This window comes from Trachurus trachurus (genome assembly GCF_905171665.1).
Source record: "Trachurus trachurus genome assembly, chromosome: 16".
Lineage (NCBI taxonomy): Eukaryota > Metazoa > Chordata > Actinopteri > Carangiformes > Carangidae > Trachurus > Trachurus trachurus.
In genome coordinates this window covers 7,508,823-7,530,204 of record NC_139902.1, presented here as the reverse complement: position 1 = coordinate 7,530,204, position 21,382 = coordinate 7,508,823, and the positions used below count along the sequence as shown (strand labels likewise).

The window sequence follows — 21,382 nt, the reverse complement described above, 5'->3', positions numbered from 1 at the left end:
GCTAACCCTTCACAGAGGAGTTGAGTTGTTCATGGTGCAGAAAGTACACCGACTTCTTTACATTTCATACCTTGAAGTGGTCAGAGACAATGACAACTTGTTGAGTTGATTTTAAAAAGCTGGACTTGCTGACGCGTCAAAACAATCATCTACTGTACAGCATCCAAACAATTAATTTATGAATTCATTGAGCTGCTTGTATTACAAGATATAAACAATCAGCCATCTAACATCACCAGCAGCAACCTAAACTGCAGTAAAAATCTAACTGATTTCCTCTTTCTCTTGTAAATCTGCATATTTACATATAAAGCTCATGATCATTACTGATTGAAAAAGTCTATTTGGCAGATTTCAAGTGAGAAGGCACAACTGCTGGTGTCATTATCCTGTTGTGAAGTCTCAGTTACTAACTGAAGGTGACGTCCATGTATGTACAGGACAGGTGGCATCAGAGCAGCTCTGTTCCTGTCGGCCAAACACTACTCTTTGGACTTCTTCTTTTTCTTCTTCTTCGGAGGAACTGCATCCTCATCTACTTTATCATCTATTAACAGTTTGTCTTTTTTACACCTTTTCCTTTTCTGCTTTTTCTCTTCTTCGTGTGAAGTTTGAGCTTCTCCCCTCTTGGTTTTCACAGCAGCGTCTTGGACCTGCTCCGACTGGTTGGCTTCTCTATCGTTACTCTCCTCTTCCTCACCGTGTTGTTTGGGGGATTTCTTCCTTTTCTTCTTTTTCACTTTAGTGTGTGTGTGCAGCTCTGCAGCTTCCTCCAGACTCTCTGCTGCAGGTGAAGGAGCTTCTTCCACTTCACTGGTCTCTGATTTGTTTTTCTTTTTGTGTTTCCTCTTGGTTTTGTCAGAATGGTCCGCTTCACGGCTGTCGGCACATAGCACATCTTCCTCTGTGGAAACAGCATTCTGTATTTCCTCAGCTTCAACACTGGCTTTCTTTTTTTTCTTCTTCTTCTTTTTGGGTTCAACGTCTGTTTCGGGACTTTCAGATACTTCATTACCATTTAGCTCATTACTGTGGGCAGAGGATTTCTTCTTTTTCTTTTTCTTCTTGCTCTGAGTTTCCTCAGCCGCCTCCTCCTGCCTCTCAGCTGACGTGGAGGTTGATGGAGCTGTCGTAACACAACCCACGGAGCCACTTTCTGGTTGGCTCTTCTTGCCGTATTTAGCCATGAACTCGGCCTCCTGCTGCTCCAGCCTGGCTAACTTGGCACTCATGGTCAGGCCATGTCTGGCTCCTCTGAAGAACACAAGCAGCATGATATATTAAGTCATGGTGAAATACTTCACAGTTCTGTTTTATACTTATCTACTGAAAACAAGAGTTTAATCTTTATCATTTAAATTTTGTAGAACTCTAAAAACGTACTTGTGAGCCGTGCGTCCTCCACAAGCCTTCATCAGGTCGGTATCAGAAAGCCTGAAGGGATCAATGAGAAACTTCTATTTTAGGGCATTGTTGAAGGTTTTAGATCATTCAAAGATGTCGAATAATGAAGTCAACAGCACTTAAAACCTTACTGATTATAAAGAAATTAAACACACCGACTAGAAGGGAGTGTAAGAAATCAAGATCTGCTCGGTAGCTGTTGTCATGTTGACCTCGCATTAAAGAGGAACTAAGCAGGATTTTACCCGTGGGTATGCTACATTTTTACCTTCATTAAAAAGCTCTGAAGTAATTGTGATAGTTAAAGCAGAAGTGAGTGATCCGGTCGTTTTCGCTAATGCTGCGTTCCAGGCAGGCTTTTGAAATCGTAAATTACAGCTTCAAGTCACAACTTACGACTTTGTAGCGTTCCAGGCAACCCACTCGTGTTTTTCCGACCTGTTTTACCGGTGAAAGTCACTATAACGGCCACTCGTAACTTCCGACCGGTGAACTCGTACCAGATCGAACTGGTACCACTTCACGGTCGGAAAAATACGAGTTTCCTTGAACGCACCATAACAGTCCTCGTCGCTACGTCACCACATTCACGGCGTTCCTTGGCTGCACACACAGCCCTGCATGCCGTTCTCTCTCCTCATTGGATAAAAACTGTAGGATACGATAAATGTTTTCTCTTCGGCTCAGAGCAGAGCAGAGGGACTGACAGACCCATGTTTCAGTCCAAACACTCTATGTAAGTGATTGCTGTCGGAAGATATAACTATTTAAGACTTATATTAACACAAATATATCACTCACTTCTGCTTTAACTACATGACTTGTGACGAATGACAATGGAGGCTCTCTGCCTTCCACCTGGCTCATGGCTGAAAACCATCAGTGTAGTACCTGGCCTCCGCCCCGGTGTCCCAGCTCTCTCGTCTCTGCATACCGCTACACAAACGCGCTCCGTAACCCGCAATCTTTTGTTTATGACAGTTAAGACTATGCAGATATACATGTCGTAACATCCTATATGTTATATAAAGTTATCCACCGCTCCATGGATTGATTTTTCGCCGGCTTCGTTGTAAACAAATGGAGGGTTAGCAAAACAGAGGAAAAGCAACAGGACTTGCATAGTTCCTCTTTAACACATGCAGAACTTCACCTCTCCATTAAGCAGCATATACTGAAATATACAGTAATTGTAAATAATCTATTGACAAAATATACATTATGTTACAATTGACAAAGTTTTGCCCAGATTCAGTGTGTCCGAAGTCTCACTTTGTGGTGCTGGACAGATCCAGTCTCTGGTCGTCCTCCTCATCGGAGCTGCTGCTGTCGTCTGAGTTAGAAGACTTTGTCTCCTGGTGCTCCTGACCAGACAGCAGCGTGGCTGACTGAAAGAGAAAGCAAACACTGTCAGGGTCATTTCAGACAACAATCAGTCTGCATACCTGAAAATAAAATAATGTAGAAAAATAAAAGACAACAAAGATCTTTAAAACATCACAGCCAGCATGTTTGCAAAGGTTTTATTAAAATATAAAGTTCTGTTCTGCCAACAAATACTTCCTCAATGTTCCAGTGGGAAACACTGGAGTAAGATTTGTTTCCACTTCTAAGAGAGTCACGTAACTTAAAACTCTGCTCTGTAGCTGAGCTGCAGGATTTAAACTTTCATATGCTTTGGTTTGCAAACCAAACATGGAAATGTACGTTAATTTATGTATAACACATAAATATATGTACATTTCATACCACAGCACTGTGGCACGGGGCCTGTAACCTTCACACCCCATCAACATAAACACAATTTATGTCCCAAGGACTGCAGACTGACACAAAGTCATAAATGTAGAAGGAACACCAGTCAGCTATTCATTCTGAATGATCATTAGTCATTTAATTTTAAATTAATCACCTGTTTTTATTGGTGGTATGTAAAAACACAATTCTTCAGTAAATGTGAAACGTACAAATTACCTTGACAAAGCATCCATATAGTTTGGCTTTTGCCATGGCGGCCTTTCGTGGCCTCTTGTTGGAGATGGTGCCATCGTCTTCATCTTCCTCCACCGTCTTCTTCAACTTGATGCCACCCTGGGTCACACAGAAAACCACAAACCGCTTGAGCCTCCGTTTCAGACAATACCAGCTGATTCCAACTCATCAGTGTAATCAGAAACGTGTTTCTTTTGTTGTTGTTTTTAGTTCATAAGACTCTACAAAGAGATTTTAATACCGATTTATAATTGACTTCTTCAAAGATGTCTCTAGATATCTAAATGTGCTCATACTGACTCGACAAAGTGGCTGAGTGCAGCCTAATGAGCTCATTATAACGAGTGTTTATATCCTCCTTCTGACATCACTCACACTGTAAGCACATAAGTAAATACACACAAGAGCATAATACACACAAATTATCTTTTAAATCTGGCAAAACTGCATCACTACCTTCAGATAAAAAGCTTAGACCACTAATGATGTTGTATAGAGCAGGTGACTGTGTTTGACCTACTTGATCAGACTCCACCTGCAGACTGGAAGAGGCCTTGTTGAAGACATGATCCCACCAGTGGAAGGTGAACTGCTCTCCTTCCTTATGACCAACCTGTAGACGAAGGACATGTAAGTTACAAACACTAAACTCTATAGTTAAATCCAAACCAGAGATGGATGTAGTGACTGGACAGAGCTGATCGCCAAAAGCTGCCATGTATCATTGCACACTCACCCCTCCTTTGTCACATTTCACTTTGACCTTGATAGCCTCTGATATGCCATTCTCAGCTCGCCCCAGTCCTTTACCTGGGGACAGAGTGAGACACCTGAGGCTTCCACTTCGCAGTGGTGTTTGGATTATTGCACAAAACAGACAAAAAGTATTTTACCATGTTCCCAGCCATGACGCAGAAGTTGCTGCTCTGCAAACCTCAAGCCACGACCTTTCTCCTGTACAACTTCTGCCATCTGTGGACAGTAAGTTCAATATTAAAAACATGCACTGAAAAGCAAAAAAATATGTACCATATTTATTTCTTATTTCTATTGCAAACATGGAACAATATCTGTCAGTGTGTGAGGCTCAAAACAATGCAGCTGGTGAAGTATGACCAACACCAACATCTGACCAAGAGGCTGAAAGTCAAAGTAAAACAGCATTGACATACTTTTGACAGTACGTCTATTTCTTTCAGAATTTATTAATTATTCTATTGTATTATTATTATTATTATTAATATTATTATTATTATTAATTAGTTAAAGCAGATATCAGTGGAATGTTTTTGTTAATATAAGTCCTAAATAGTCCTATTTTCCGTCAGCAATCACTTACATGAAGTATTTCAGCCTAAACACGAGTCTCTCCGTCACTCTGCTCTGCTGTAACCCGAGGAGAAAATTTTCCTTGTGGGATACAAGTGTTATCCAATGAGGAGAGAGAACGGCATGAAGGGCTGTGTGTGCAGCCAAGGGATGCGCGTGAATGTGGTGACGTAGCACGAGGACCAATTGATGCCTGACAAGGGCGGGGGCTGCTAACTCATGGTGCGTTCAAAGAAACTCGTACTTTGTGTTTTTCCTTCCTGTGAAGTCATACCAGTTCGATCTGGTACGAGTTCACGGGTCGGAAGTTACGAGTGGCCGTTATAGGGAACTTTCACAGACAACAGGATGGTAAAAACACGAGCTACGGGTTACCTGGAACGCTACCAAGTCGTAGTTGTGACTTGAAGCTGTAACTTACGGTTTCAAAAGCCTGCCTTGAACGCAGCATTAACCGAAACGGCCGTGAAGCTGATATCTGCTTTAATTATTTTACTGCTCCAGGCCTCTGGAGAAATGTCAAACATGTGAGATTAAACATTTGATTTTCACAACATGAAACATGGAGTTATTGTGAAATCTTAGAAATGATCAGACTTGGTTTGGGGTCAATAGGTCACATGAGCTAGAAGCTTTTGAGCTAAAATGCTAAATAACACTGGTTGGATGTTATTTCAATGGTAACTTGTTGATGGTCCCTAAATGAGATCGTGTAGTTTAGAGCGAGGTGTCGCAGACTGAGCAGACCGTGGACGAACAGCCAACTCTGGTTGGACAGAACAAGAAGTCGCCGCTGGATCCGGAAAAACTGGAAAACTAACTTCACCGAGGTTTGTGTGTCAGGATCATGGATCTATTAATACATCCATGGTCAGGATGAAATTTAATTTGTCGAGCACGCTGCACGAACCATGTTTTTATTGTCTGATCACTGTGCTGCACCGAGGCACGTCTTGTCTGAGGACACTATGGCACTTTGTAAAGACAGGGGATTAAAACAGAGGTATACATAACTGTATACAGTTATAATATATATATTGTATATAAGGGATACCATGTCCATCTCTGATGTTGACATGGTAACGTTAGCCGTTAGCTGCTCAGCACCAGAAGTTAAAACCAACACAACTCGTCTGCGCTGTTGTCGGCAAACATTTTCTAACTTCACGCTAACACGATGAAAACAGCACATTTACGTACCTTCTGTTGTCCTCTTGCATTAAAACCTCTTCACTAAAACCAACACTGGAAGTATAAAGGTTTCCCGGCGGCCACAGACGTTAGCCATGTGGTTTCTGCTCTGAGCCGCCATGACACCGGAAGGACGTCACAACGGAGTTTTCTTCTTCTCTGTTTATATTTCTGCAGTGGAACAGAGGGCACTGTTTTCTATGTTTTCTCCTAGAAAGATGACCGTAAATCCTATTAAAATCATACATTTGATGATTTTGTACACACATAATATGTACTGTTATTTCACAAAGCTACAGCTAAACAACTTCTACTAATGTTAAATCTGGGAACAAGTGGTTTTGGTTGAATTTACATTAGACCTGCTTTGCCTTTGACCAGTATGCTACAGCCTACCAGCAACAATTTGTTATTATTGTTAATATGGATTAAAAATCAAATTTTTCTTTTAATATATATATTTACCAATTAACTACCTCAACAACTTAAACAAAATACAAATGAAACTCAGACGATTCAAAATTAGACACAATGATGAAAATGATAAAAGACAATTTTACTCCAGATTATCTCCTACATACTAAAACATTTAAAGTCAAAGATTCTGGCAGGGCGTCTCACTAGAAAATCAGGATCATCAGTTGTTATTCTACTTCAAATGGTTCTTCAAAAGTTCTAACACAATTTGCAATTAATCAATTTATGTAGACTCAAATGATATTGCATAAACTGGGGACTTTGAAGTCCTATAGGCAAAAAAAAAAAAAAAAAAACAGAGACCAAAAATCTCAGAAGTAGATACAGACAAGAAGAGCTGTTTACAGCACTGAATTATTAATGGCTGTCAGTCATGCTTGTTTGACCAAATGTCATTCTTTGTTTGAAGTGAAAACTGCTGCTATATTCATAAATGTCCACTTTCTTTAAACTCTTTCAACTTTATTTTAACTCCACAATGTGTAATTTTTCTAGTTTTTTCCCCTTTCAAGTAGCTTTGTGGTTAAAAAAAAGAAAAAAAAAACCAAAACAAATCTTATTCAAACGGGTCTCTCAGTCAGTATCACATCATACAGTACAGTATATTCTTTATCAGCTTGTTTCATCCCTTTGTTGAAGCTAAATAATGTTTACAGATGAAATAGTCAGACTTGTGACTTCATGCTTTAAATGTCATTACTATTCAATAATAGCCTAATAATAATAAGTAAACATTATAACATGATCCTTCCAATTTCTTTGAATTTCACCCTGACATGTTTGAAATTTTTAGAAATGTTTGTACCTCCACTAAGAGTTCAAATAAAGTTCAGAAGGTTTAAAAACGTGTGGCTTTGAGTTGTTTATAGGCTACTGACTGTCCCAGAGGTGAATCAAAGATACAGTGTTAGGTTGCCAGTAGATGGCAGTATTTACACCAACAGAATAAAGTCCATACCATTACGTATTATTGTTTGAAAAGCATCACAGCTGCAAAGATTTAACGTTCCTTACATCAAGCATATGTCTCTTCAAAATACATACAACATGCAATAATGATTACAGAGAGGAGGTTTTGCTGGTGCAGGCCTCCATATGCATGCAGAGGTTAAACTGATCTAATGACTGCACTCCACTCTGATCACAACATAGTGTACGTGATAGCAACTAATGGCTTGAAGGATTGAAGACCTCCCTTTATGAGATTCCTGGTCAGAGGCCAAGTCATTGCCTCAGTTATTCTAACACTTGGCTGTAAACAGTTTCCAGGGCTCATCTTCCCAGACGATGAGACCATTTAAAAAACAAAACAGACATTGTATAATATCATTATTAATTTAATATCACAGTTTTTAATGTCTTACATCGTAAAGACAATTTTTAAATGTGGTTTACTGTTATTGCTGTTGTTGTCATCATCTATAGATTCTTGGAAAAACTCTGTGGTTTGTTCGTTCTTGTGTTAATCCATTTATATTATTGTCATATTTTTCCCATAAGTCCCAAGTAATTAAATAGACTCCTGTTGGTGAATGCTAACAACTTGTTTTCTGTGTGAAATAAGAAAGGTTTTGAATGTTAATAATACTTGTATGTATTGTAACCTATCTTACGCTCTATCAATAACCTTTTTGGCATTACTGTACAAGTAAAAGTGACAACATGACGACACCCTCTCTGTGCCCTCATCATGGGACTGCTCGTCAGCCCTCAGGAAACTATTTGATTTCCCTCTGCTTTCGGTTTCCGTTCAGTGAGGATGTTTGCTCCATCAGGCCTCCGTCCATGACTTGTTTATCTGTGTCAACACTCAGCAGAGAGAGGAAAACACCCGTCCTGAACAGACTGGTTATCATGGCTGACCTACTGTTTGGGTAGAAGCCCTCCTTCTGCTGGTTGCAGTGGCTGACTGATAGTTATCTCAGACAGAGGGAGAAACAAATCTACCATGCAAAAGTCCAGGCCCACAAAGTTCACATTTAGTTTTTGGAAAACTTTGACTGGATTCCTGAACCATCGCTTTTGGGACGAAGTGAAACATTGCCTGCAAGCCAGTTCCCTCACCTGATCACTGAACAACCTGACTGGTGTTCTTGTGATTGGATCGGAGCAAATCCCCACAGCCAGGTTTCCATATCAGCAGGCCCATGGATTTAGAAAGACATTTTCAACAACAATGACATGGGTATACAGAGGTCCATATGTGCTGTTGATTTTCTTGTTGTCACTTTCTCCCCAAATAACAAGCAAGTAAACAACGCGGGTCTGGTGAATCTCTGATTTGCAATGAAAGCAAAAATTAACACATCTATGATTAGAAACATAATGCAACAAATTTAATGTCACAAATTGGCAAATAAAGAGTGTAATGTAGCCCTGCACCTTCACTGTTAGAGCAGCCGTCTTGGATTGCAAACTTAGCACTTCCCCTGAGTTTTCCAGTTGTAATTCCAACAGGATGCATTTCTAAAGACGTAGACGACTGAGAACTCAAAAAATATGCTTCTGAGTTCCAAAAACATTTCTTTTTTCACCAAGAGCTGTCTCCAATGGTGTAGACAAAACATCACTCACTCTTGTTTATATCAATTTATCACGCTAAACAGCTAGCACAGGCCCATCTTGTCACTTTCCGTTAGTGTTGCCTCCAAACTGCTCAGAAGGTGTATAACCATGGCCAAAGTCAAAACTAACCACATTCAGCGAAACAGTAAATTTACCAAAAACCCTAATGATTTTGTTCACCTTAGCCGTTGAAAAGCGACAAGATTGCTGTAGTTCAAGCATTTCAACAGACACGTGTAGGGTTAATAAGCAACAGCCAGGAGATAGTGGGCTATGCTTTGACTGGAAACAGTTGTCAGGCAATGCCAGAGACACCAGGAAGTCACTACTCTCTGCCAAGAAATAGTCTTGCACATTAACACCCCAACACCTAGCTGCTTTTTCTTTCTGGTGTTGATACAGATTAGACTAAAACAACATGTTAATTAGGTTCCAGTAATCTGTTACCTTTTCTTTCTTTCTTTCTTTCTTTCTTTCTTTCTTTCTTTCTTTCTTTCTTTCTTTCTTTCTTTCTTTCTATCTATCTATCTATCTATCTATCTATCTATCTATCTATCTATCTATCTATCTATCTATCTATCTATCTGGAAATTAAATGATCCACATTTTCCACCTGCAACACTCAGTCAAAACTTCTGTTTTCCATCAGGTATCATCCCACTGGACTATCTATCCTTTTAACAATCCTCAGCGCGCACACACGCACGCACTTACGCACGCACGCACACACTTAGAGATCAAGGTCTGCTGAACTGAACGCAAAAACAATACCCCCCTCCCAGACCTCCCCAAACCTCCTCTCTCCATCATCCCTCCTCTTTTCTCCCCTCCTCCTCCTCCTCCTCCTCCTCCTCCTCCTCCTCCTCCTTCTCCTCCTCCAGTCCCCGTGCTGTCACAGTTTTTCCAGTTTCTTTGGATCCACTTCAGGACCCTCCCCCGTATGGATGCGACTGGTCTCTCGCTCCGGCTTTACACCCCTCTAAATGTTTACACCGCTATAAGATTTTTCTAAGTGTATGAGTGCTGAAAACAAAAAAAGAAAAAGCCATTCTCCTCTTCATTTCGTCCATGGAAGTTGGTGTGTAATATCGTTATTAGCGCGACAGTTCCTCCGGGAGTTCTTGGCCGGCAAGGTGAGTAAAATGTTGCCTACACTTTGTAAAAAACAAAAAAAATTACAGGTTTATAAAGGCAAATATTTACACACCGGTAATTACATTTATGATAGTAGCTTCATGTGATTGGTTAACAGTCGATACATCTGATGTGTAGGCAGGCTTTCAAGTACTGTATGGGAATGTGCTGTTATGGAAAATAACAGAAGAGCAGCATGTACCACAGTCCCTAAAATGGTGAGATATGGAGACCATTGGCTATTGACTATATAGGGATTTATGGCAACTGCAGTCTTCTTCCCACTTTGCTGTCAGGATATTTGTTTTCATTTGTTGTGGACTTTACCAAATTATGCAAACTTTTGCAAACTCACACCCATAAAAGGAAACTAGGTCCTTGACATTAGCCTCAGTCGTTTTTTAAGATACTACCCTGCACATGTAGGCTAGTTGTGAGATGTTGTGAAGTAAAAGCCTCATATTGAAAACTAGCTATATTTGAATGCATTAATAAAAAAGCAGCTGTGGATAGCCTTTGTGTTAAAGGAGATTCTTGCAATTCACTATTTAGTTTTCATGCTATACTTTACACAACAATTCAGACAATATGAAAGAAGATGTGCAGCAATAAATTGCTACTGACAGACTAGCATGTCTGTAAAATAAACTACTAATTTAATTCACACTCAGAGGACATTTTCATTTGCTCACAATGCCAATAAACTTATACTTAGGGGTGTATTTCAGTGTTGCTCTGTGGGATTTTTTTAAGACACTGACAAAAAATTTAAGTTGACAGAATGTGTTTTAAAATTTTTATTTGCAATGCCACTCTGTTGTAAAAGTGAAAGCTGAAATATAAAGTAGCAGACAAGAATGCCAAAATTAAAAACAGTCCTTGAACTTTTTTTAAACCAGTGGTTGTGAAAGAGGTTAGATCACATGTTATTTTCATTTTTTTCATCACAGTTTCATGTTTGGTTCTAGCCAACACACAAGTAACACTAAAACCATGTCAACAAGTGTACAGACTGTAATTAGTCAGCATAAAACACAACACCCAGCTCTTATCAGTGAGTGAATTAAACCACTTGTTGAAGTGATGACCTGGCTCTATGTCGCCACTTAATCCACTTGCTGTTCTTTTTCCTGCCTGTTTTTATCAGCATCTGTTGCTCTGTTTGGAAAACTCCTCCAGCCTCTATAAAGACAAGCTGTGCTGCTCTGGCACGTCCCCCTCAATCGATTCATTGCAGAGGAAGTTGCTGGGAGTAGGTCTGCTAGTGTTTCCTTAGTGCACCTCCTCCTCCTCCTCCTCCTCACCCTCTGCCTCTCATGTCATGTGTTTGATATTCATTAAGTCGCTCAGCCTTAATCCAAGTTCAGATCTGACTCTGGCTCTGGGTCTGGGTCTGGGTCACAGAGGAGCTGTGTGACTGGAGCCAGTGAAACGTGGCTGCGATGCTGCTGAACCTCATTCAAGCGAGTGACATCCTGCTGTGTGATGGTGTGACTCAACCTTCGTGTCTTGTCAGTTAGATTAATCAGATGAAGCAGATAAGAGGTGGAGTGTTTTTTCTTTTCTATGCAGATGTGAGAGGCTGCTGTGGATTGTTAATGCCTTTGGGCTTGTTTTGTTTATTCATAGTATATCTGATATGTGTCTCTGATGCCTCCATTGATTACAGGGAATACGATACATATAGATGCCTTCATGCACTCATTTTGTCCTCGTCTTGTCTGATGTGATGGATTGTTTTCTGGAGTCGGTGCAGAGCGTGACGCTCCAGATGTTAGGAAGCTGAAAAGATTTGCAGTGATGGTACAGTGACATTTTATAAACCACTGAGCAGCATCAAAGACAAACATTAAAGACAAACTACTGAACTTTAATGAGATTGTTCATAGTCACTTTTTGACACTTTTACGGCCTTGCTCCTCTATAAGTTGCTATAAGAAGCTGTACATGGAATGACACAGAAACAAACTCTTCACGTCTTTTTTCCTCAGAGCAGCTGTAAACTCACGCCTCAAATTAAGCCGTTTACACTTATGGTGCCTGTGCATTATGAATGAAAGCTTTTTCGATTTAGGAAGCCCTGGCACTATTTAACTCATAAACATCTGTGTGGAAGACAACGTGTGATTAACTGTCAGGGTAAATCTTAGCCACCTGGTCTGGACTCAGTACATCGCATCTGCTCTGGCAGCCAGAAAAAAATCCCCAGGAAGTCTCTCTGACTGCAGACTGAGCTTTCCTTTGTCCTCCTCCAAGTATTCCTAAAGCACCGTGCCATTTTTATATGTGCTGTTGTTTTTTTTTGTTTTTTTTACATATATTGTTTTGATTAGCTGAACTCTCTTTGTGTAAAGTAACACAACTGTGCCTCCCTGTAATGCACCACCTTAGTTTTCCTCATATGAGATCCTCATTAGTGGAAGAAAACATCATCTCTTACTTGAAAGTGTGCCTGCCCTCCTCCAGACTGTTTCAGCAATCACTGGTATGGTGACCCTTTTTTTTATTTTTTTTTGAGCAACAAGATCGTCTCCAGTCTGACAGCTGAAGATCTGGCTGACTTACCATCTGTTTGTCCAGGAGAGGGCTCGGGCTCTGGCGGGCAACTGGATATGTTTTGGTTGGAGATGACACGGAGCAGACACACAAAGAGAGGAGGTAGAAATACAAAGAAAAGTTACTGAGCTAAGATTCATTAGTGTTAATTTGATCCCCCAGTGTCTGGAGTTTTTAAAATTTATAGTTATACCACACAGGGCACCCGGGGTGTCTGCACATTGTCTTTGAAAAGCCACAGCTTCTCTTGACATGTTTATGCCCACTGCCCACACACCAGTTGTGTGCTGCTGAAGTGAGATCACAGCCTGATGTCTCTGTATCGTCTGCAGAAGTGAGGACTCAGGCTACCTGTGTGCTTTAAAATGATGATCTTTAAATTATAGTTTTTAGTGAGGGAGATTTTCCTCACTCCAGTTTCCCACTTGTTTTCCTAAACCTCACCAACACTCCAGGCCATAACAACCCTCACAGTGCCAGACACTGTTTAGCTTCTGTTATGACTGTTTGTGTCACTGCTATCATCAGGTAGTCTTAGTGTGCAGAGGTGAGGAAAGCACACTTAGAAAATACTGTTTAAATCTGGATGTTGACAATGATGAGCTCTAGGTATAAAAACACATGACAGTGCAGATTTCTGTGACCAATAGCATCTTCAAACATGAATGTTTTGGATAAAGTTCAACCTCAGATGAAGGAAGATGTGGTGAAGAACTGGGTTGCGAGTTAACTGGTCTGACTAACTCATCTAACAAAGTCCTCCTACCAAACCTAGAGTGTCCAGCTGAAGTTGAAACACAACTGGAAGAAAAACTCAAGTTCCTCAGGTGAATAGCCATCATGGGACAAGGCGCTTTCAGAACTTGTTTGTGGCGCTACTCTGAGTCACACGCTGACTGCACCGCTCATCATTTCCTCCTTGTCACCAAGCTTAACAAAAACTTCTTCCTGACACATCTGAAGTCATCGTTATTGAGTTTATCCAACTCAAGAATTTAAATCACACCCACCTCTGTTCAGACTGATTCATCAGTACACCAATTGATGAATTTCCAAGAAATCTTAAAGGGATAGTTCAACATTTTGGCAAATTGGCCCATTGCCATAATCCCTATAGTCATAGCAGTAGGTTCGATACCTTTAATTGTCGGTACAAGCTATTTTTAGAACGGTGGAGCAGAGCTGCGAGCTGCTCAGAGCTACGCTATGGAGGCTCATGGAATTTCTTGGTTTCTTCATCAAACTCATCAAATTCACAATTTGACAACTCCAAAACGCTCTGGTGGACAAGTTGTGACCTGCACATCCACCACACTGAGATAATAATGGAACGTTACAAGACAGAGTTGTTTTCGAGGTAAATTCATGCAAAACTGCTGATGTGCGTTCCCATTGAGGGCAGTTTTTCGGCAAGCATTTGCCTCGAAAACAACTCTGTCTCTTAATGTTCCGTTATTATCTCATAGTGTGGTGAATGTGCCAGTCACAACACAGCGTTTTGGAGTTGTTGGATTGTGTATTTGATGAGTTTGATGAGGGAAACCAAGAAGTCCCATGAGCCTCCGTAGCGTAGCTCTGAGCAGCTCACGGCTCTGCTCCGCCGTTCTAAAAATAGCTTGCACCAACAAATAAAGGTAACAAACCTACTGTTATGACTATAGGGATAATGGCAATGGGCCAATTTGCCAAAATGTTGAAATATCCCTTTAACATTCACTTTCTTCAGAGGATGAACTTCAATGACTGTGGTGATCCCGATATTTCCTCTAGCGCTGAGTGAAATGTCATGACAAGTATTGGTTGGAGTGAAATTTGGTGCAGATATTCATGATCTCCTCAGGATGATCCAGCACCATCGTCAGGGTCCAGTACTTTAATTTAGACATTACACCTGTTTGACATCAGTAGGTTAGCATTATAATAGCATTTTGTTGTATTCTCTCAAATCACCGCTGTGCTGAAGGTAAGCCTCACACAGACATATTTGGTTTGTTTTCTGTTGACTTTGGGTCGCGGATATTCATTGTTACTGTGATTCTACATTTCCCCTTTTCCTCAGGATCTCTATTGAATGTGGTTTTTAGACTTATTTGTTTGATTTATACAGCAACAAGACAATAGCATGAATCAGTGGCGCATGCAACAGCATTTATAACCTAAAAAACTATTTTGCAATGCATGTCCACAGATGGGCCTCTAAAATACATAAAAATCAAGACATTAAAAATGCACAGATGCTAGTACCAAATTCAAAACAGGAAGATTTACTTATTATGTGAAAAATGTTGCATCATGTCATTGGAAATTCAGTTTATTCATCCCACATTCCCATTCTTACACATCGGCGACAAAGGTTTTGTTTTGAATGTATAAAAAGACTTTTGTTTTCTCGCCAAGCCTCTAATTTGATGTAAAAATAGTCCTGATGAATGAGACAAAGAGCACAGGGAATTCAAAAGAAGGTGACAGGGGTTTGGATATTCCTACCACAGACTTATATAAGCCTTTCAACCCCATGTGCTCTGCAGCCGTGCAAATAATTTGGAGCAGATTGGACTGCAGCCCTGCACCTCGGGTCGCTCGCTCTGCTCTGGCTGTGGAACATGCACAGTTTCATTGGGCTCTGGCTCAAATAACCAATCATAAAAAGCAGAGGTCGGGGGGTTTGGGGCTGGAACGGGAGGTGGAGTCAGCAGCAGCTTGATGGAGCGACCACAGGCTACTTGTACTGTGGTGAGGGTCTTTCCTGATCTTGCTTATGTTGGTGGTTGGTGGGTGGTGTTTGGGGCAGTGGGTGGAGCAGCAGTGGAGACATTGTTCATTAAGATTTCTGGGGCTTTCATTGGTGTCTATGTCTCTCTGTGGTGTCTATGCAGGATGACTGGAACCAAGTGAAACCTGAGATGTAGAATTAGAGGAAACACAGCACCAAACTCAAGGCCCAGAGGGCCGCTCGCCTTTTGTTTCCATCCTTGTGATGAAAACGGGCTCGTGTTTATGTTGTTGTTTGTTTTTACACACAAAGTGAAATCATTTGTGATGCTGGAGAGGGGGAACGTTTATTTTGTCACTTACGAGAAGTGTCTTGAGTGTACTGTCCAAAATGAAAAGGTTTGCATGTGAAAAACAAATGGCCTCTATGTCATGCTTGGCACCACGCGAGAGCTCTTGATGTTTTTCTTGTGCTTGCGCTCATATCCACTCCACCAGCTGTGCAAAGCTATGACTCGAAGTCGTCCATCTTGCCTTTTATGAGAGGCTTATTTTCTTTTTTTTTTAGATATTCCATTTTCCAGGCCACTTCTGAAAGACAAACTAAGGCTAAGGAAAGGCAAGATGACAGATTATCACTATTTGTCAGCGTCCCCATTGCTCAAAACAACACTAGCTCTGTCTGTTAGAAAGGGTTCTTTGTGAAGAAGGACACTGAGAAGCCAAAAGGGATTTGGTTTGGGAAAACGTGGGAGTAGCATAGACAGTGTAGGTATGAAGGCAGCGCTCAAGGACTTCTCCATTTGCACACCTGACTTGTTTTCAAAAAAAATTTTTAGTCCCAACTCGCTTCTCTGTTTGCAAAAGGAAGAGAACGTGGAGATGCAGACCTGGATGTACATGCAAGATGTTTCCTTTCGGCTTCCTATTGTTTGTCCCAGTTTTCATTCCCCCGGCGCCCTGCAGTGATGATTGAAGACAGAGGAGAGAGCGCCGACCTCACGGGGGACAGAGATTGATTTTGTCGAAAACTTGTTTTTCTATTTTGCCCCGTAGAAGTAAAAAACCAGAGAGGGCTCAGCTGCAGAGATGACATTATTAGTCGTAGACAGATGATTACGAACCAGGGAGTTGTAGTCAATTAAAAAGTAATGAGAAAAGCATGTTATCTTCAAAGACGTTGACAGTGAAACGCAGACAAGATACTCTGTGGTAACTTGCTTCTGAAGCGTGTTAACAGATAAATTGCGTGCTCGCTCATTAATCGGTAAATAGATTAAACCAATTTGTTGCCGTTTTTGAAGAGGCAAGAGAAACCTCACTGTCATAACCCAAAAAAATAAATAAAAAATCAGACGACCTGCTGCGTTTCCTGCTGCTTCTGTTTGCCTGTGAGCATCCAGGAGAAGAAAAAGTGTTAACAGTTTCCCCTGCACTGGGTTTCCTTGAGCTGTGAACATCATACTCAAACAAGATGACAGACGCCTGGACCCGGTCTCTCCCTCCTACCACCAACACTGTTTGCCCTCCCACTGTGTTGTTTGCCCAGGATGTCCTGTGTGGTGGCTTATATCTGGCTCTTGTCTCCTCTTTACGCCCCTACACCACCCCCCCTTTTCCTGTTGTGTTGGACAGATATGCAGGTGTCATACCAAAAAGCCCCCGGAGACAAACGTGTTGCACAATACAAATGGCCATTCCAGGGTTTACACTTTAGGACTGGAGCGCATTCTGTAGAGCTGACTTTCATCTTTCATTACGGCCAGCAAAGTGAATTAATGACACCACCTGTGGGGATTGAGACTGCTTCAGTCTAGTGGCACTGCTGGGAAAAGCACAGACTAAGTAAAGGAACATCTCCGAGGGTTCACCTTCGGGGTAGCACACGTGGCTCAAGTTTTTGAGTGAAGAAAATAAGGCTTTAACTTCCAGATGCTTGCAGGATGAGGCCCATCTGGAGAGAGGGAGGGAGGAGGAGAGAAGGAACTTTTGGGGCTATGTCTAAAAAAAAAAAAGAAAAAGAAAAAAAAGGTGCCCTAAAAAACACTAAAATGATTTAATAAGTTGCAGGTTTTCACCTTGTCCTCCAGAAAGGCAGCGCACCATGTGCCAGTGGTAGGCCTGTAAATCAATGTGGTTTCACTTTTAGGAATTTACTGGCCCAGGCTGGACTTCCTGGAAATAGAGATAGAGAAGGAAAGCCAACAGAGATAATAACTGATAACTATTCTGGCAAACTCCATCTGTCTTGGTGGTATACGCTGCTGCTGCTGCTGCTGTTGCTGCTGGTTGTGTTTAAGTTTTACAGAGTGGCTCCTAGTTATCTCCGTACCTCCGTTACAGAGGCGTTTGTCCACATGGCACTAATTGAATTCCGCATCTGTCTCCCGGTGTGCGCCTCCCACTCTCCTCGCACAATTGCTGCTGCACCACCCTGCAGGCGGCAAGGTAAATCACCCAGGTGTCACATTATTTTCCTTCGGAGCGGGAAATGGCACTATAGGTTAATCCTAGAGACAAACGGTAGAAAAACACATCAGCAACAGAAAAAGACATAGGCACACCGGCTCACAAAAACTTTCCAGCTCGTTGTATCGTAGCAGCTGCAAAGAGAGAGAGAGAGGGAGTAAAAAAAAAAGCAAAGCTGCCATCCAGTCACATTAGAAGTGTTGTCTTAATCGAAGCCAGATGCAGTGTGGTTAAAGTCTGTTACTGTAAACTGCTCTCTGTTTCATGCAGCCTCGACTTTGAGACTTACATTAAAGCTGTTGCATGGGAACTCCTTATCCGTAGCATGAAATATGCCCTTCTTAAGCCTTGTCTCACAGTAAAGGATGATGCTTCCTGTGATATTATTCAGGCACTGCAGACATTCAGAGGGATCCGTATAATCTTGTCAGTTGTCAGCGAACTCCCACAAAGTCCATATTTTACCCGGCGTATCACCACGACACTGAATCTCTCCCAGTGTTTTCGTACAGTTGGGCTTTATTAGCGCAGAAAAGAAAAACACGACGTAACTCTTGTTTGTGCTACATCTGTACAGTTGGGTAAAAGTTTAGCGTTGAGTTTTTTTCAGACACTGTGGCCCATTCAGCTTCTGTGCTCATTGGTGGTGTTTGCCAAAGCAGATGGGGTTGGATTTCACACCTCTCCAACGGAGTTTGGACAGCATCTCCCCGACCATGAGGGTCAAGACCACAAGAGTAAGCAATCTGCACGCTCTTCAGCCAAAACAAAGGTTGTAATGGAAAGAAAAGAAAAGAAAAGCAGCGAGCAGTGCCTGCCTGCGTGCGAGAGTGTGTGAGTGTCAAGGCGCACGGAAAAGGGAAGGTCTGTGTGAGCACATCTGTGTTTATGCCAGTGTTCGATACAGATCTTTTGTGATGACTTGGCAGTTTTGGCCGCCTGCAGGGGTTCAGCGTGTCTCTTTACTGGCTGCAGTCTGTTTCCCCTCGTAACAAACTACAAGTCAAAGAAGTGACCGGACGAACCAGGCATCAACCAGCCTGTGAGGGATTGGCTGTTAGGTTTGACAGAGCTGCAATAGATACTGATTGTTTCTGCATGTGTCACCACACGTGAAGTTGATCCAGATGTGCACAACGCGCAGGATGACACCCCAATCTGTACATATGAGTCTTTCCACCAAAGAACAGTCAATAAATATATTTCCAGTGTGACTCTGTCTCGTGATGACTGATCAGGTGAGAGAACTGAAGCCAGCAAATGTGTGAGAAAGAAGGTGGGTGAAAACAGGGACTATTTTCAGCTGAGGATTAACACACAATAGGCGCTCTGTTGAGTCGAGGCAGCAGGACAGTTGTGTGTCTAGAAACATAAACTACACGAAGAAACAGGTCAGTCAGTGCACCGGTGTGGCTCACTGATGTGTTTTTAATAGTTTTGGACAACAATAGAGCTCTGCTGCGCGATAAGCTCTGTCAGGGTTTGGCTCCACGGTCCACACTTCACTTTGACTCAGTGGATTTGCAAACAGAAATAAAATAGAAACCCCTTAACAAAGAGTTAGGTTTCAACCCCTGGCTATATTCAGTGCAAGCTGTCGCTGTGTCAACTTCAACACCAGGTCCAAGAAGAGTCTCTGAAGGTTCACAGATCAGTTTGGGACCAAAAGCAGAATAAATCAAGTGGATCTGACTCAATACATCATCCTCAGAGCCGCTGACACAGGCTTTGACCTTAGAACAGTGTTGAAAGTCTTGAATTTAAATCAAACCTCTTATTTATGTTTTTTAATCATTATATATAATTAGGATTTTTTCTAAATTTGTTTTGTGTACATGATGGGATAAAGTTTGGTTGGTTGAAGTGCAGCTGCAGTTTCCATTAGTGAAAACTAATGATTTTCAAGTGTCCTCCAGATGAAAACAGATGTTGACGTAGCTGTGTTAGTTTGGCAACAAGCAGTCCAGGCTTTAACAGTCAAGTCTGAAACAAAACACGTCAGCGAAAGACTGAACTGCTCTTTCACCAGTTCAATAGCTGCTTGTTTGACTGGTTCATACAATTACTGACGAGCGTTCCTGCTCACCAGCATCAACAGTCTGTGACTGTTGTGAGTGGAGGTCGTGTCTGTTTTCTTACGCTCCTCTGAGGACTTCAAACGCTCTTGACCCTGTGGCCTGTTCTGTATATAAGGAGGAAGCTCTGTGTGCTAATAAATATGAATGAACAAGTGTTGGCCTTTGCATAGTTTTTTATCATGGGAAGATCAGTTAAAAGACGAAGCGTCCAGAGCTGCGTTTCCCACAACTTTATGACCCCGCAAGACGAGGACAGACATTTGTTTTTGAGGCGAGAGAATGAGATTATTATAAAAGAAATGAGCCTGTCATGGTGGGAAAAACGAGCATGAGGATGACGCTCGGATGTTTGAAGAGAATTAGGAGCAAAACATCAGAGGGGTCACTGGTAAAATGAAAGGTTGGAGGGCAGACCACGTGGTCAGGGGAGTGTCAGCCTGCAGCTGGAGCGCTCTCTGAACTTTATAAAAGAAACTGGACTCAGGTTTTTTTCTTGACTGTAACTCAGCCATTTTTTTTAATTGTGTGTGCTTTTTACTTCATGCAATAACATTTAGATGTGTTTTTCAGCTGTGAATCACTAACAAGACTTAATGAATATTTGTAGTAAGTTTTCTACTAAAGAGTCACAGTCAGAAAAACAAAGTTAAAATGTAAATTTAGCATCCAAAGTGCTCTTTTTAAAAAAATAAGTGAACACAGAGCTGTACTTGTGTTGACTGCTTAATAAAAAAAAAAGAAGAAAAAAAAGAAACAAAACCAGCAAAGCTTTGTTTCTGGTTCTTAAAGATCTGTCTATCTTAGTTAAGTTCATATTTTGTGGATTTGAACTGTTGACCATGAAAACAGGACATTTGACAATGACATCATGTTTAGTATATGTTCATTATAAGTTCAGTATAAGGACGTATGTCTATTTATTATGTCTGATATCTGATTTCTGTTTTAGTGAAAATGATTTTTAGCTGCAGCCCTAAAAGGACCTTCTTTCATTTTTCAGCTTCTTTACAATTAGGTCATTATGTCATCAGGAAGTAAAGCACTATTTCAGTCATGCTGCAATAATCAGGTCAGTTACCATGAAAATGACAATGCATATTCAAAGACAATGAGTTGAGTCACAGAGGCGCTCATTGCGAGATTATGAGGAGTTTCCTGAGTGACAGCGAGGGACGGAGGTGAGACGCTGAAGCTCAGGAAGACATCAGAAGAAAGTTGAAGTATGAATCAACAGCTCCACTGTGAGTCATGCTGAAACAATGGCCGTGCCGAGGTCAATCAAACACCAGACCACAGTGATTAGAAATATCCCGCGCGTACAGTTATTACAACGAGGAGTTTTCAAATAGTTTCAACATGATACACTGAGGTTTGAAATTCTTGTGCCGTGTGTTGTCGATGTGTTTTCACAAATTTGTTTTGGAATTACTAGTGATTCAGGGAGAGCTCCGATGTTTGGTTGTTTCCCTCTGCAC

At 41.4% G+C, this 21,382-nt stretch overlaps 2 protein-coding genes across 2 annotated transcripts in view; one reads left to right on the top strand and one right to left on the bottom strand.

Annotated features, from left to right (window-relative positions):
• Positions 1-12: 12 nt before the first annotated feature.
• Positions 13-6,014, bottom strand: gpatch4 (G patch domain containing 4). The gene is made up of 8 exons (XM_083989120.1): positions 5,926-6,014; positions 4,290-4,368; positions 4,133-4,206; positions 3,917-4,009; positions 3,379-3,495; positions 2,677-2,792; positions 1,384-1,434; positions 13-1,254 (listed from the first exon to the last, which is right to left on the bottom strand). The coding sequence occupies exons 2-8, from the start codon at positions 4,366-4,368 to the stop codon at positions 483-485; spliced, it is 1,302 nt and encodes a 433-aa protein (XP_083845246.1). The 5' UTR covers positions 5,926-6,014; the 3' UTR covers positions 13-482.
• Positions 6,015-9,895: 3,881 nt separating this feature from the next.
• The window catches only part of pear1 (platelet endothelial aggregation receptor 1), a 51,516-nt gene continuing 40,029 nt past the window's right edge, over positions 9,896-21,382 (top strand). The window contains exon 1 of the mRNA XM_083989119.1: positions 9,896-10,091. The gene's annotated coding sequence lies outside the window, so the exon portion shown is untranslated. The remainder of the gene's footprint in view (positions 10,092-21,382) is intronic.

What these genes read in the sequence shown, in the direction of transcription:
- gpatch4 (XM_083989120.1), bottom strand. Translation starts at nt 4,368, where the DNA reads ATGGCAGAAGTTGTACAGGAGAAAGGTCGTGGCTTGAGGTTTGCAGAG. An exon ending in GCGTCATGGCTGGGAACATG is followed by an intron (nt 4,207 to 4,289) that starts GTAAAATACTTT and finishes CTCTGTCCCCAG; the next exon opens with GTAAAGGACTGGGGCGAGCT. An exon ending in TATATGGATGCTTTGTCAAG is followed by an intron (nt 2,793 to 3,378) that starts GTAATTTGTACG and finishes TTTCTCTTTCAG; the next exon opens with TCAGCCACGCTGCTGTCTGG.